At 44.6% G+C, this 13,520-nt stretch overlaps 1 protein-coding gene across 1 annotated transcript in view; it reads right to left on the bottom strand.

Annotated features, from left to right (window-relative positions):
* dst (dystonin) overlaps positions 1 to 13,520 on the bottom strand; it is a 565,996-nt gene that overhangs the window by 56,807 nt on the left and 495,669 nt on the right. Inside the window, exons 85-88 of the mRNA XM_051919257.1 lie at positions 13,027 to 13,233; positions 10,907 to 11,026; positions 6,534 to 6,703; positions 1,136 to 1,295 (exon numbers count right to left, since the gene is read on the bottom strand). Of these exons, the coding sequence (XP_051775217.1) occupies positions 1,136 to 1,295; positions 6,534 to 6,703; positions 10,907 to 11,026; positions 13,027 to 13,233 (657 nt within the window). The remainder of the gene's footprint in view (positions 1 to 1,135; positions 1,296 to 6,533; positions 6,704 to 10,906; positions 11,027 to 13,026; positions 13,234 to 13,520) is intronic.

The raw sequence follows: 13,520 nt of genomic DNA, 5'->3' as shown, positions 1-13,520 counted from the left end.
GTGTGAATGCCAGGCGTCACGTTTGGAGGAAACCAGGCACCGCTCATCACCAGGCCAATACCATCCCTACAGTGAAGCATGGTGGTGGCAGCATCATGCTGTGGGGAACTGGGAGACTAGTCAGGATAAAGGGAAAGATGACTGCAGCAATGTACAGAGACATCCTGGATGAAAACCTGCTCCAGAGCGCTCTTGACCTCAGACTGGGGCGACGGTTCATCTTTCAGCAGGACAACGACCCTAAGCACACAGCCAAGATATCAAAGGAGTGGCTTCAGGACAACTCTGTGAATGTCCTTGAGTGGCCCAGCCAGAGCCCAGACTTGAATCCCATTGAACATCTCTGGAGAGATCTTAAAATGGCTGTGCACTGACGCTTCCCATCCAACCTGATGGAGCTTGAGAGGTGCTGCAAAGAGGAATGGGTGAAACTGGCCAAGGATAGGTGTGCCAAGCTTGTGGCATCATATTCAAAAAGACTTGAGGCTGGAATTGCTGCCAAACAGAGCTCTTAGAAAGAGAAAATCCACAATTTCAGAAATGTCTGCTATTGCACAATGAGAGCAGCAACAAGCCACAAAATTAAAGAACGAGTTTAATTAACGACAAGAATCGGCGCCTCATTAAGCAGCTGGTTGGAGTGAAATTGGTCGGAGTTTGAAGCCCTGACTTAGGTGGTCTTCTGTTGGCTCCCTCACTTCACATTTCATTTCTGTTTGCGTGCCACTTAAGGAAAGAAATGAAGCAATTCATAGGAACGATGAAGAAATTCAGGGGAACAAGTCCTAAAAAAGCAATTCAATTAAAATGAATTCACAAGAAGTAAATTAGCAGCACAAACAGGGCACTCATTAAAAAAAAAAAAGGGTTAGAGTGAAAACCTGCTGCCACGGTGGTCCTCCAGGACCAGACTTGGCGATCCCTGATATAAAGGGAGGACAATTTACAAATCACTCCTCTTTGTTCTGATCTGCCTTTTCCATATTGTCCCACCTTTGTGGCTGCAGTTGTACAAATGACTTCTATGGATAGCAAATAACACCGAGAACAACAGAGAAGCCCTCGAAAACGTAAAACCCGTTCCTTCTGCTTTCTGTTTGGAGAAACAAAAATTGTAAAACAAGCGTGCAAATACCTTGTGATTATCTATTAAATTTAAGACAAGGTCAATATCTCCATGAACCGGCTGGTCCTCCGCTAGCTGGGGCTCCACCTTGTACAGCCAGTCGATGAGAGCCTGCAAGGCATCAGTGAACTGTCCAGAAAACAGCAGGGCTTCCTCAAGTTTATTCTGCCTGTGGGAGCAAACAAGCACACGTTATTAGTCCGTCACGTCCATACGAAGACAAATGCAGTGACAGTTTTGACAGCCCCCAAAATGTCACCTAGAGATGAGCAATCTGCAAACAAAAGCGACCCTGCATGGACCCTCTTGTCCAGCATCATGCAGAATGGCCAGTTTGCATTTCAGTGCGGAAGAGCAGGAGCCGCCATCACTGTAGGTCCAATTGTTCAGTCCATCCCCAGCTGTTTATCGAGGGTCCCATTGTTGGACGATCCTGCAGTTCATAAGCTTGGCAGGACTGCCAGGCCAACTACCCGTATTCTTCACCCCATGCTTTCTTTTTTGGTTATGGCTGCTTTGCTTTTTCTTCTCACTTTTATTACCAGTATCATCAACACATCTCTTTATACTGACTTGGTGTCTGCCAGCCTAAAGATGGCTGCCACTGTTTGTTCCAAACGTTGCCCTCTGGTCTGAGTTATGGGTTAGTGGAGTACGGTGTAACACCCTTATCCTTATTTTCCATTTCAGAGCTAGACAGCCGTACCCGCAGCTTCCGTGTATGGCAGGAGTTCTTTTGTACGCATGTAGGCCAAGTGCCAGGTAACGTGAAAAATCCCTCGGTGTTCTTGGCTTTCGATTCTCTGATTGGCCCGCGGGTCTTGTTCACTCGGTCTCTACGATTATTCTGGCTTTGACCCCTTTCTGTCCCTCACTACGTTTAGCCACATGTTTGTGTCTCCTGGGGCCTCATTTATAAAGCTTGTGTACGCACAAGAAGAGGCCTGAAATATGCGTACCCAACTTCTCACAAAAATGGTGAAAAAATCTTGATGGTGGATCATAGGTATATTGACGGCAACTCTGACCTGTGCGTCTACAACATTTTGGAGGAACTGGGGAAAGACGGCACCTTTGATCAAGCCAGCTAAATGAAGACTCACGTGTATAATACAGGTGCTGGTCATAAAATTAGAATATCATGACAAAGTTGATTTATTTCAGTAATTCCATTCAAAAAGTGAAACTTGTATATTAGATTCATTCATTACACACAGACTGATGTATTTCAAATGTTTATTTCTTTTAATGTTGATGATTATAACTGACAACTAATGAAAGTCCCAAATTCAGTATCTCGGAAAATTAGAATATCAATTAAGACCAATGCAAAAAAAGGATTTTTTAGAAATGTTGGCCAACTGAAAGGTATGAACATGAAAAGTATGAGCATGTACAGCACTCAATATTTAGTTGGGGCTCCTTTGGCCTGGATTACTGCAGCAATGCGGCGTGGCATGGAGTCGATCAGTCTGTGGCACTGCTCAGGTGGTATGAGAGCCCATGTTGCTCTGATAGTGGCCTTCAGCTCTCCTGAATTGTTGGGTCTGGTGTATTGCATCTTCCTCTTCACAATACCCCATAGATTTTCTATGGGGTTAAGGTCAGGCGAGTTTGCTGGCCAATCAAGAACAGGGATACCATGGTCCTTAAACCAGGTACTGGTAGCTTTGGCACTGTGTGCAGGTGGAAAATGAAATCTGCATCTCCATAAAGTTCGTCAACAGCAGGAAGCATGAAGTGCTCTAAAACTTCCTGGTAGACGGCTGCGTTGACCTTGGACCTCAGAAAACACAACGGACCAACACCAGCAGATGACATGGCACCCCAAACCATCACTGACTGTGGAAACTTTACACTGGACCTCACGCAATGTGGATTCTGTGCCTCTCCTCTCTTCCTCCAGACTCTGGGACCTTGATTTCCAAAGGAAATGCAAAATTTACTTTCATCAGAGAACATAACTTTGGACCACTCAGCAGCAGTCCAAAGGCGAGACGTTTCTGACGCTGTTTCTTGTTCAAGAGTGGCTTGACACAAGGAATGCGACAGCTGAAACCCATGTCTTGCATACGTCTGTGTGTGGTGGTTCTTGAAGCACTGACTCCAGCTGCAGTCCACTCTTTGTGAATCTCCCCCACATTTTTGTTTCACAATCCTCTCCAGGGTGCGGTTATCCCTATTGCTTGTCCACTTTTTTCTACCACATCTTGTCCTTCCCTTCGCCTCTCTATTAATGTGCTTGGACACAGAGCTCTGTGAACAGCCAGCCTCTTTAGCAATGACCTTTGGTGTCTTGCCCTCCTTGTGCAAGGTGTCAATGGTCGTCTTTTGGACAACTGTCAAGTCAGAAGTCTTCCCCATGATTGTGTGGCCTACAGAACTCGACTGAGAGACCATTTAAAGGCTTTTGAGTTAATTAGCTGATTAGAGTGTGGCACCAGGTGTCTTCAATATTGAACCTTTTCACAATATTCTAATTTTCCGAGATACTGAATTTGGGACTTTCATTAGTTGTCAGTTATAATCATCAACATTAAAAGAAATAAACATCTGAAATACATCAGTCTGTGTGTAATGAATGAATCTAATATACAAGTTATATATATATAGATATTCTAATTTTATGACCAGCACCTGTAATCCATATAATTGTGCCGTCCATGGAATGTGTGTTGACGTGACAAACATATTAAAGGATGTACAGACTGTATTTTAGCTCTCTTTCACGAGGGCCACTGCTGCGTGTTTCCATCTACGAATCTTTTGCTTTGTCATCAGTTTAATATCGCCTACCTGTTGTCACTTCTCGGGTCACTGGCTGACAGGTCAGGAATATCTCAGCCAAGCTTCACTCCGTCATGCCTGCTGTACTGTAAGCCATTAACAAACTGGCGAGGCGCTAGATTCACTTTTCGTGTGGTGAGGGTGTACATACTGTGATGGACAGCACAACTGTGCAGGCGTCCTGGTCAGGATGGGTTCCGATCCCTTACACATAGGATGGAAGAACAAGGGGAGACATCCTAGTAAGGTTGCAAGCCCCCCAACCCTCGAAACAATAGATTGCAGCTTCCCCAAGTGACTCTACCAGTATGGACACTGGCAAGGCATGCTGGGAAATGAAAAATCTGATAAGAGCAGCCTCCAGGTGGTGTTGCAGGGATATGTGATCCTTACACTCTGGGACCTCCGACTGACCCTCAAGTACTTCCACTGGGCTATGCCCTGGCACCAGAAGTACTCCCGGGCGTAAGATAAAAGGAACTGACTTGCCACATCTGACTCGGAGTTGGGAAGGCGGAGGACAAAGCTCAGCTGGAGGTGTGAAGGAAGAGCAAAGAATGAGATAAAGAGGAATTGTGTGCATTGGAGACCATTGTGAAGATTTTATTAATAACAAATCATTCTTTTGAACCTGGGACTTGTGTCTGAGATTTGGAGTGCTGCAACACTCCCTACCAGTAACAGTGCATGAAACATAACATGTTGTTATCAATATACAAAGGCAACTGGCAGCCGTCTCCTTCTCCTAACGTAATCGGAACACCCGACTGCACCCATATTGCAATAAGGGCACCTAGCGAGAATGAAGCTGCTTTTGTTAACCATAAGCTGTTACATTCCATTAATGTACAAGTCATATGAGGTGCCAAGATGAACCTGAATAATGTTGTGGCTCGGTGCCCTGCTTGATTCATTTACTTTGAGGCAAAGTGGTTTTCACAGACATGACGGCGCTACACATGGTGACTAGCTTGTTGGTGAGGTAACTGGCTGTACCCCTCAGTGTTTTCACATGGCCTGCACTATTTATTGTATCACGTTATCACATGTGCCAGGGGATAGTGGCTACCTGCTCAGACGCTGGCACCTTATGCCCTTCCCTGACCCCCAGTAGGCAGAAGACAGGTGCTATTATGGCCCGCTTGATTTTGCCCTCTCAGTTGCAAGAGTGAAAGGGAAGGTCTACAGGATGGCAGTGAGACCAGCTATGTTACATGGGCAGGAGACGGTGGCACAGGAGACAGAGCTGGAGGTGGCAGAGTTAAAGATGTGAAGATTTGCACTGGGTGTGATGAGGATGGACAGGATTAGAAATGAGGACATTAGAGGGTCAGCTCAGGTGGGACGGTTGGGCGACAAAGTCATAGAGGCGAGATTGCATTGGTTTGGACACGTGCAGAGGAGAGATGAGGGGTATAATGAGAGAAGGGTGATAAGGATAGAGCTGCCAGGCAAGAGGAGAAGAGGAAGGCCTAAGAGAAGGTTTATGGATCTGGAGAGGAAGGAGATGCAGGTGTGGAGGGTGTGACAGAGCAAGATGACGAGGACAGGAAGAGATGGAAAAAGATGATCCGCTGTGACGACCCCTAACGGGAGCAGCCGGAAGAAGAAGTTGCAGAGCACAGCCAGACACTCTTGAATGCAGGGGGCGGGGTCTCGACGCATCAGGTGGGAGGCTGCTCTGCCAGCCAATGAAGTTCTGCAGCATCGTGATTACATATGTATGGGGTTGATTTGCATGCTCCGAATATGGATGCTTCAGGGCGACGCTCGTGACGTGTTCACATACGCACATTTAAAAGGTGATTGCAATTTCTAAAGGGTATGGCAGGTTTTATAAATCAGATTTTTTTTTTTTTTTTGACGCTCACATATTTTCGCAATCAAATCTATGCAAAGTTTTATTAATGAGACCCCTGGTTATCTGCTCTCACTATAATATCTGGAGGCAAACGTCTCTCACCCCTGCCACTGAGTGAGTGAAAAACACCAGAACGTGATTTTAAAATGTATTTTGGGGGATTAGCCATAATTTTGAGATTTTCAGGGAGTCCTAAGGGTTAATTTAAGGGGTCCCAGACCCCCCCCCCCCCCCAAGAACCCTTGTATTTCACACCTTCAGTTTGTCATTGGTCTTTTCTTTGACACCCCTTTAAACTTTTCAACCATTTCATTTCTCTTAAATATAAACTGAATTTTGAAAGTTCTCACTATATGAGTGGTGGCTCTGAGGGTTGGGATCTGCACTGGAAATCAGAAGGCTGCCAGTTCAAATCCGGTAAACACCAGAAGTGACTCTTAACCTGCAATTGCTTCTTCCTGGGTAATGACGTTAATCTGCAAGCAGGTCCTCCAACTTAGGGGCTGGTGGCAGGATTGGCCCTCCAGCCACCATAAAAACCCTCCCACTGTTCCATTCCATTCAAACTAGTGTGGTGCTGAGGTGTCAACCGCTGTACTTGGGTCCCAATCCAGGTGGTTGGTCATGTGGTGGGTGCAGCAGCGCGCTATCAGTGCCTGCTCCCAACCAAACTATACGACAAGAATGTAACAGCAGTTTACACATTTACAGCTCTTACTATTAATAAACTCGGCCTGAATCACAAACCCCTCCACGCACCTTTCCACAGATTTTCCGCACACCGTGTCCCACTTGTCTCTCAGTTCGCTTAGCATGTCGTCCAGTTTCTGGTTGTCATCACTCAGGGAGGTCTTTTCCTTTAACGATCGGCCTGAACGGAGGGTCGTGTCGTACATGGAATGCTTGGCTCCGAGGGCCTTCTGAAACTCCTGTATTACAAAGAAAATGGAAGCATAAGGACAAAGTTAAAGGTGCAGCGGAGTTTTGCATGGCAACATTCACAACAATGAGTTAAACGGAACAAGACTTTCATAAAAAACATTTTGGAAATATTTTCACAGTGAAGAATGAAGTGAGTTGATTCTTATATAGTGCCATTCGCTACAGACAGGCTCAATGTATTTAATCACATTTTCAGGTTTAATACTAACAAGAAGGGCGGCACGGTGGCACAGTGGGTAGCGCTGCTGCCTTTCAGTTAGCTTCCCGGGTCCTCCCTGCGTGGAGTTTGCATGTTCTCCCCGTGTCTTGGTGGGTTTCCTCTGGGTACTCCGGTTCCCTCCCACAGTCCAAAGACATGCAGGTTAGGTGCATTGGCGATCCTAAATTGTCCCTAGTGTGTGTGCTTGGTGTGTGTGTGCGCACCCTGCTGTGGGCTGGCACTGCCCAGGGTTTGCTTCCTGCCGTGCACCCTGTGTTGGCTGGGATTGGATAATGGATGGATGGATAGATACTAACAAGAAAAACGTACAGAACCATACAACCATATAACAACCTATATCCAGTATCCAGGGTGTGATGGTTCATGTGTGCCCACCAGGACAGTCGTAGAAGATGCCAGGGAACTCGTAATTGCCAGCCTGCTCCAACATCCAGAAGTCGCCAGCCAAGAATAAGCTGACTCTGCCAATGTCTCAATACTCTGCAACACCCACTTTTCCATCCATTAAAGAAGATACCCGCTGCCTCTTATGACCAGGAGTGGAAAGTTCACACCACCTTTGGAAGCACTTAGTGTAGCGATCAATACAGCCAACCTCCACATTGTGACTGCCACAAACAGGTGCACCTGTTGCTCCTGACACCAATGTAAAATCATATCCTATCCACCATAAAAAAAGACAAGTGTCTGTGTGTCTGTCCAGCTTTCCAACAGATGGCGCATTACAGTCTGTTATGAATCCTGTACCAAATGTTACATGACAGAGGCATCGCAACCAGATTGGCAAAACAACAATTTCTTGCATAGCCCAAAATCACACAAAGGATGCCTGAGTGGGCTTTAACTGGCTCTTTTTTTTGACAGACCCCCAAACCTTGTCCTTGTCTTAACTCTAATCTCATTTACAACAGTATAAGTTGGATTGACCAACAAATAGTTGAAGTGGCAGACATTGTAATGGACCTTGCAGGCAAAAGGGTGACATACCCCGATTTAGTGGTCAGTCTAAATCGGCTTCCCCACCAATGCTCAGGAGAACTTGACGGTGACCGACAGAATGAGATTGTGAGTACGTGTGGACAAAATGAGGTGGCTGGCATTCACTCTCTGTGATTGGGTCAAGAGCTCAACGCTACACCAGGACCTTGGAGTAGAGACGCTGCTTCTCCGGATCATTCTGGCCACTTGACCTGCCCTTTCCAGTCTGCACAATGTTTAAAGTATGACATGACTGGTAATTGGCGTTCATTTTACATTTACATTTATTAACTTGGTTGACGCCTTTATCCAAGGTGATTTACAACATTTATGATACAACTGGTTCCATTCCTTTTGGTTTCCAGTTGGAGCCCAGGCAGATCAAGTGACTTGCTCAGGGTCACACAGTGGTGTCAGTAGTGGGATATGAACCCAAACCTTCAGGGTTTGAAGTGCAAAGCATTAACAACTACACCACATTCCAGGACCACCTTCATTACAGAAGAAGCATATATAGACCACGATGAAGGACAGACCAGTGGCGTTCCCTTTTTTCCCATTTTAGTTTCGATTTAACGTTTCACTTAGAAACACTGGACATTAAATGGGGCATCTTTAGGGACCCTCATTCTCTTTCTTTTTTTTCCACTCTTTTTCATTTGGAGCATTAAATGTGGGATTCACCAGCAAATCTGTAAAGTGGCAGATGTTTTGTGGACATTGAGGTAAAGAGAAAACTAAGACTCTTGACGAAACTCTCAACTTAAATGTCAGTCTAAAATCACAAGCCCACCTTGGCAGTGACCACCAAAAATTAGATTGTGAGTACAAGTGGTCAAAATGAGGTGCCTGGGCTCACTCTCACAGTTCTTAAATCCTTACACTGGCTCCCAGTTAAGTTTAGGTCAGATTTCAAAATCCTCCTTTTAACATATAAAGCCTTAAATGGCCGAGGTCCGGCTTACTTGTCTGAACTTATCATGACTTACAAACCGGAATGTACATTAAGATGTCAAGATGCTGGTCTGCTTAGGATTCCAAGGATTAATAAAATAACGGTGGGAGGTCGAGCTTTTAGTTACAGGACCCCTAAACCGTGGACTGGTCTGCCTACTACTATAAGAGATGCCCCTTCAGTCTCAGATTTCAAATCTCACCACTTTAGTTTAGCACACCCCGACTAGAGCTGCTGATTAACTGTATGGACTGCATCTCTGCTGTTAGTCATTAGCACTAAGTAAGTAACATGATAGTTAGAATTGGATACTAACCCTCACCTATTCTGTTTCTCTTCTCGGTACTCAAATGTGCCACTTGGTGCCACTGCCCACCCGCCAAGTTGTTTTGCCTGCCTAAGGTAAAGTCATCCCTGATGGAGGATCACAGGAATCGTGGGAAAGAGGGGTCCTTTCATCGGATTGGCTGGCCCAGAGCTGAGCCAGCTGTGGAATGGCCAATGTGGGGAGGCAAGGCAGCTTGATGGCCAAGGTCTCCAGGACTCTCTGAACAAATCCAAATCATATTATGGGATATCATCTACTGTTGAGCTCTGCTCTGCACTTGTAATATTTCTATTGCACTATTATATTGTATTGGGGATTACTTGTGTTCTGTTCTGTGTATTGTATTGTATTGTATTGACTCCCCTTTTTCTGACACCCACTGCACGCCCAACCTACCTGGAAAGAGGTCTCTCTTTGAACTGCCTTTCCCGAAGTTTCTTCCATTTTTTCCCTACAAGGTTTTTTTGTGAGTTTTTCCTTGTCAAGGCTGGGGGCACCCGTTGTGTGATTTTGGGCTATACAATACATTGTATTGTATTGTACTCTAAATGGAGCTCAATAGTACTGAAGAACCCTGGAGAAGAACCGCTGCTTCTTAAAGATGGAGAGGAGTCTGCTGAGGTGGCTTACGCAGACAGAACATACTCAGGGTACCTAACAGGGTAGGAAGGATACGCAGTACACTTTGAACACAATGACTGCAATGGCCTGGGAGCATCTAGAAGTTTACCAAGAGCAGACAGAAGGAGCTGCTGAGAACATGTTGGCATGCTTAGTACCATGCCACCTGTCACACATGCATATCACCTTCAGGGCACATCTGAGGTATGTAATACCACTCTGGGATGGCAGGGGTGCTCTATCACTAACTCTCTTTCCCTTCAGAGTGCCAAGAAGATGCCCAATGAGACCAAGTGACTTCATCCTCTCTGGTCAGAGCTCTATAAATCCCAGCCACCCCAGAAGGAGGCATCCTTCTTTTGAACCAAGCAGACTGCTGGACGGAGCTCCTCCGAATGATGATGATGGTCATTGTATAGCACCCCTGGAGCAGACCCACTTAAGAGAGCCATATAACCTCAATTCAAGTGGCCATATTTGTGATTTTCTTGGTTTTAGAAAACTTTGATGTGCCAACGTGCTACTTAAATGGGGCGACCCGGTTGGCACCCCGACATTTCTTTCTGGAGCCGGCAAGTCCCTCACCTGACGATGCACCTGAGCCATCAGAAGGATAAGCGGAGCGAGTGTGAAGTGAACTGAAGTAAATGTATGAAGCATGTTATCATGAGTTGTTTATCAGTAATGTAAGCGGGCTGAAGTATGCGCAAAAACTGTTTCTAAAAAAAAAAAGGAGACATTTTCCAAACTGTCCTGAAGAAGCACACGAAAAGAAAAAGATGAAGAACTTGCATTGTAGTGACAGACAAACATTATATACAGAGACTTTTGGCATCTGCGGCACCCCATAAATTAAAAGAGTTCAGTTTTCTCTAAATCAGGCTGTGGCCCACAGAGCGTGCAGAAATCAGATTTCAAAGTTATTGCTTAAAATGTCTATGACATGACAGCACTGCAGTAGATACGGCAGTGATTGGCTCATCTGTCTTTATGATCCACGGCATAAGTCAACAATTACAGTGCTGAGAAAGAACAAAAATAGGAATCCTATCAGCGGCTTTGTGCGTAGAAGGATTCAGATTTATTACCTTGTGCTGTGCCAGCTGCAATTTAATCTTGTCTGGATCGTTTGCAATTTCCAGCTCAGAGTCCAGAGCCTTTTCAGATTCCTCCAGCCACTCCATCAGTTTGTTCCAGGCTTCACTGAACTATTTGAAAAACAAGAAAAGCAAAGAAAAGTCAGTTTACTCATGTAACGGGGCAGCTTTTCTTTCTGTCTTCACAAGGATTTTAACAAACTGCAGGTACAACGGAGCAGCGCACGCTCCCATGGACCAGAAAGATCGACGGCCAAAGTGGTGAGCTCATTACAAGGTGCAAGAAGTCCGCGTCTTTGGCCAGATTGCTGCCCTTGTACCAGTTTGCCCATCGTCGTGTCTCCACTTCTGTCAACTGACTCATTCCTACTGCTGTCACCCACAAACTTAATGATGGTGTTACAGCCGGGCGTAGTCATATACTGTAACTCCGACTAGAAATATAACAGCAGGTCAGGTCACCTGCAGAAATCCTCAGATGACTCGGCACTAATGGGGTGTAAAGAGGATGAGGAGTCAGGGGGAGAACTTTGAGAATTCTCTGCAACTCAACATCAGCAAAACCAACAAACTGCTTATTGACTTTCACAGCACCAAACAGCCTCCAAGTCCAGTCACTATTCAAGGAGTACATGTAGAAGTGGTCCGCTCCAAGTAAATGGGGGTCCACGTCAGTGACAGGCTGGACTCGGAGGAACTACAGAAGCCAGTTCTTCCTTAAGACACTGTGGTCCTTTAATGTGAGAAATGACAACCTTAACGTCTTCTACATCTCTGTGAGCGCCACTTTGGTGCGCTGGGCTGGTAACATCACCTCAAGTGAGGCCCACCAAATCAACAAGCTAATTAGAAGGGCAGGCTCCGTTATGGGGCACACTCTGGACCCCCGGGAAGTTGTAAAGGAGGAGAGAATTAAAATAAAACTGAGCGCCATTATGAACAACGCTGCACATCCTCACTGTGACACACAACATTTAGAACCTGCAGCCAATAACTAACTCAGTAAAAGTGTGTGAAGAAACACAACTGGGGGTGCTTCATCCCAACAGCAATATACCTGTAGAGACCCTCACTGGGACCGGGACTGTCAAGTCGGAGGTTTTTCTTCTTTTTAATTTTCTTCATTTTTAGTTTATCTGGTGCGTGTTTACATATATTTATTTATCTATCTATTTATGTATTTATTTAAAGAGTGTCTGTAAAAAGTCAAACTTTTCCCTAGGGACAAATAAAGTTCTATCAATCAATTACATAGTGCCTTTCCTATCTATCTATCTATTATATAGTGCCTTTCATGTTTATCTGTCTATCAATTATATAGTGCGTTTCACATCTATCTATCTATCTATTATAGAGCGCCTTTCCTATCTATCTATTTATCTATCTATTATGGAGTGTCTTTTATGCCGACCTATTTATTATTCTTTCTATTTGTTATATAGTGCCTATCTATCTATCTATCTATCTATCTATCTATCTATCTATCTATCTATCTATCTATCTATCTATCTATCTATCTATCTATCTATCATATACTGCCTTTCACATCTATCTATCTATCTATCTATCTATCTATCTATCTATCTATCTATCTGTCTGCCTGTCTGTCTGTCTGTCTGTCTGTCTTGTCTTTCATGTAGTGTTTTCCCCAGTGGGGGCTGGGTGGTCTTGTGGCCTTGGAACCCTTGCAGATTTTGTTTTTTCTGTCCTCCTGTCCATCAGACCTTACTTTATTCTTTGTTATTTAGTATTGCCTAAACTTATTTCTATATATTTCTTTCTTCATTTTGCAAAGCACTTTGAGCTACATAATTTGTATGAAAATGTGCGATACAAATAAATATTGTTGTTGTTTCAGGCCAATCTATTTATTAACCTTTCTATTTGTTATATAGTGCCTTTCTTATCTGTCTATTAATCTACATTCACGTGTTTGCTGAGTGAACAGAAGCGTGCCGAGTACACTCACCGTGATGATGATGGTGTTGGAGATGGGGTTTCCAACGCAGGCCTTGCATTCTTGCTCTTACAATACACACACACACACACACACACACACACAGTATATATGCACTCGCACTTAAAATTCTACAGAGAGCCTTTCCACTGACCTGCTTTGCCCGCTTCCTTGCGTCGTCCAGGACGCGGCCCCTCTCCACAGACCGCTGGACCACCTTCTCCCACCGACTTTGCACACTAATCAGGAGATTCTTAATGAGGACGACATCTTGCTTCTGACTGAAGTATTTCAGATGGGTTCCAGTTTTGTCCAGCTCTATTATTTGATCACGATGAGAATTCACTTCCGTGACAAAGACCTACAAGAGACGACACGTCAGAAGATGTGCTCACGGTGTAACATTCTGCTGCACTCAGGGAGGTTAGTTGAACATTTTTCATTTTTGCTAATCTACATTATCAAAGACACAGATGTAAATACGTGTTGTGAAGTATCCTCTCACTCAAAGTCAATCTGAAAGAGCAAATTCAGTCATTCAGTCTGCACTCGATATTTCTCTTTTGAACAAAGGCGGACTGTTTTGAAAGTTTGGCAGTACTTTATAAAAGGGAGTTTTTGAAATTTCAAATAAAATGGAACCTTCCC

Source organism: Erpetoichthys calabaricus, chromosome 15 (assembly GCF_900747795.2).
Source record: "Erpetoichthys calabaricus chromosome 15, fErpCal1.3, whole genome shotgun sequence".
NCBI lineage: Eukaryota > Metazoa > Chordata > Cladistia > Polypteriformes > Polypteridae > Erpetoichthys > Erpetoichthys calabaricus.
This window is presented reverse-complemented; position numbering and strand designations above follow the sequence as displayed.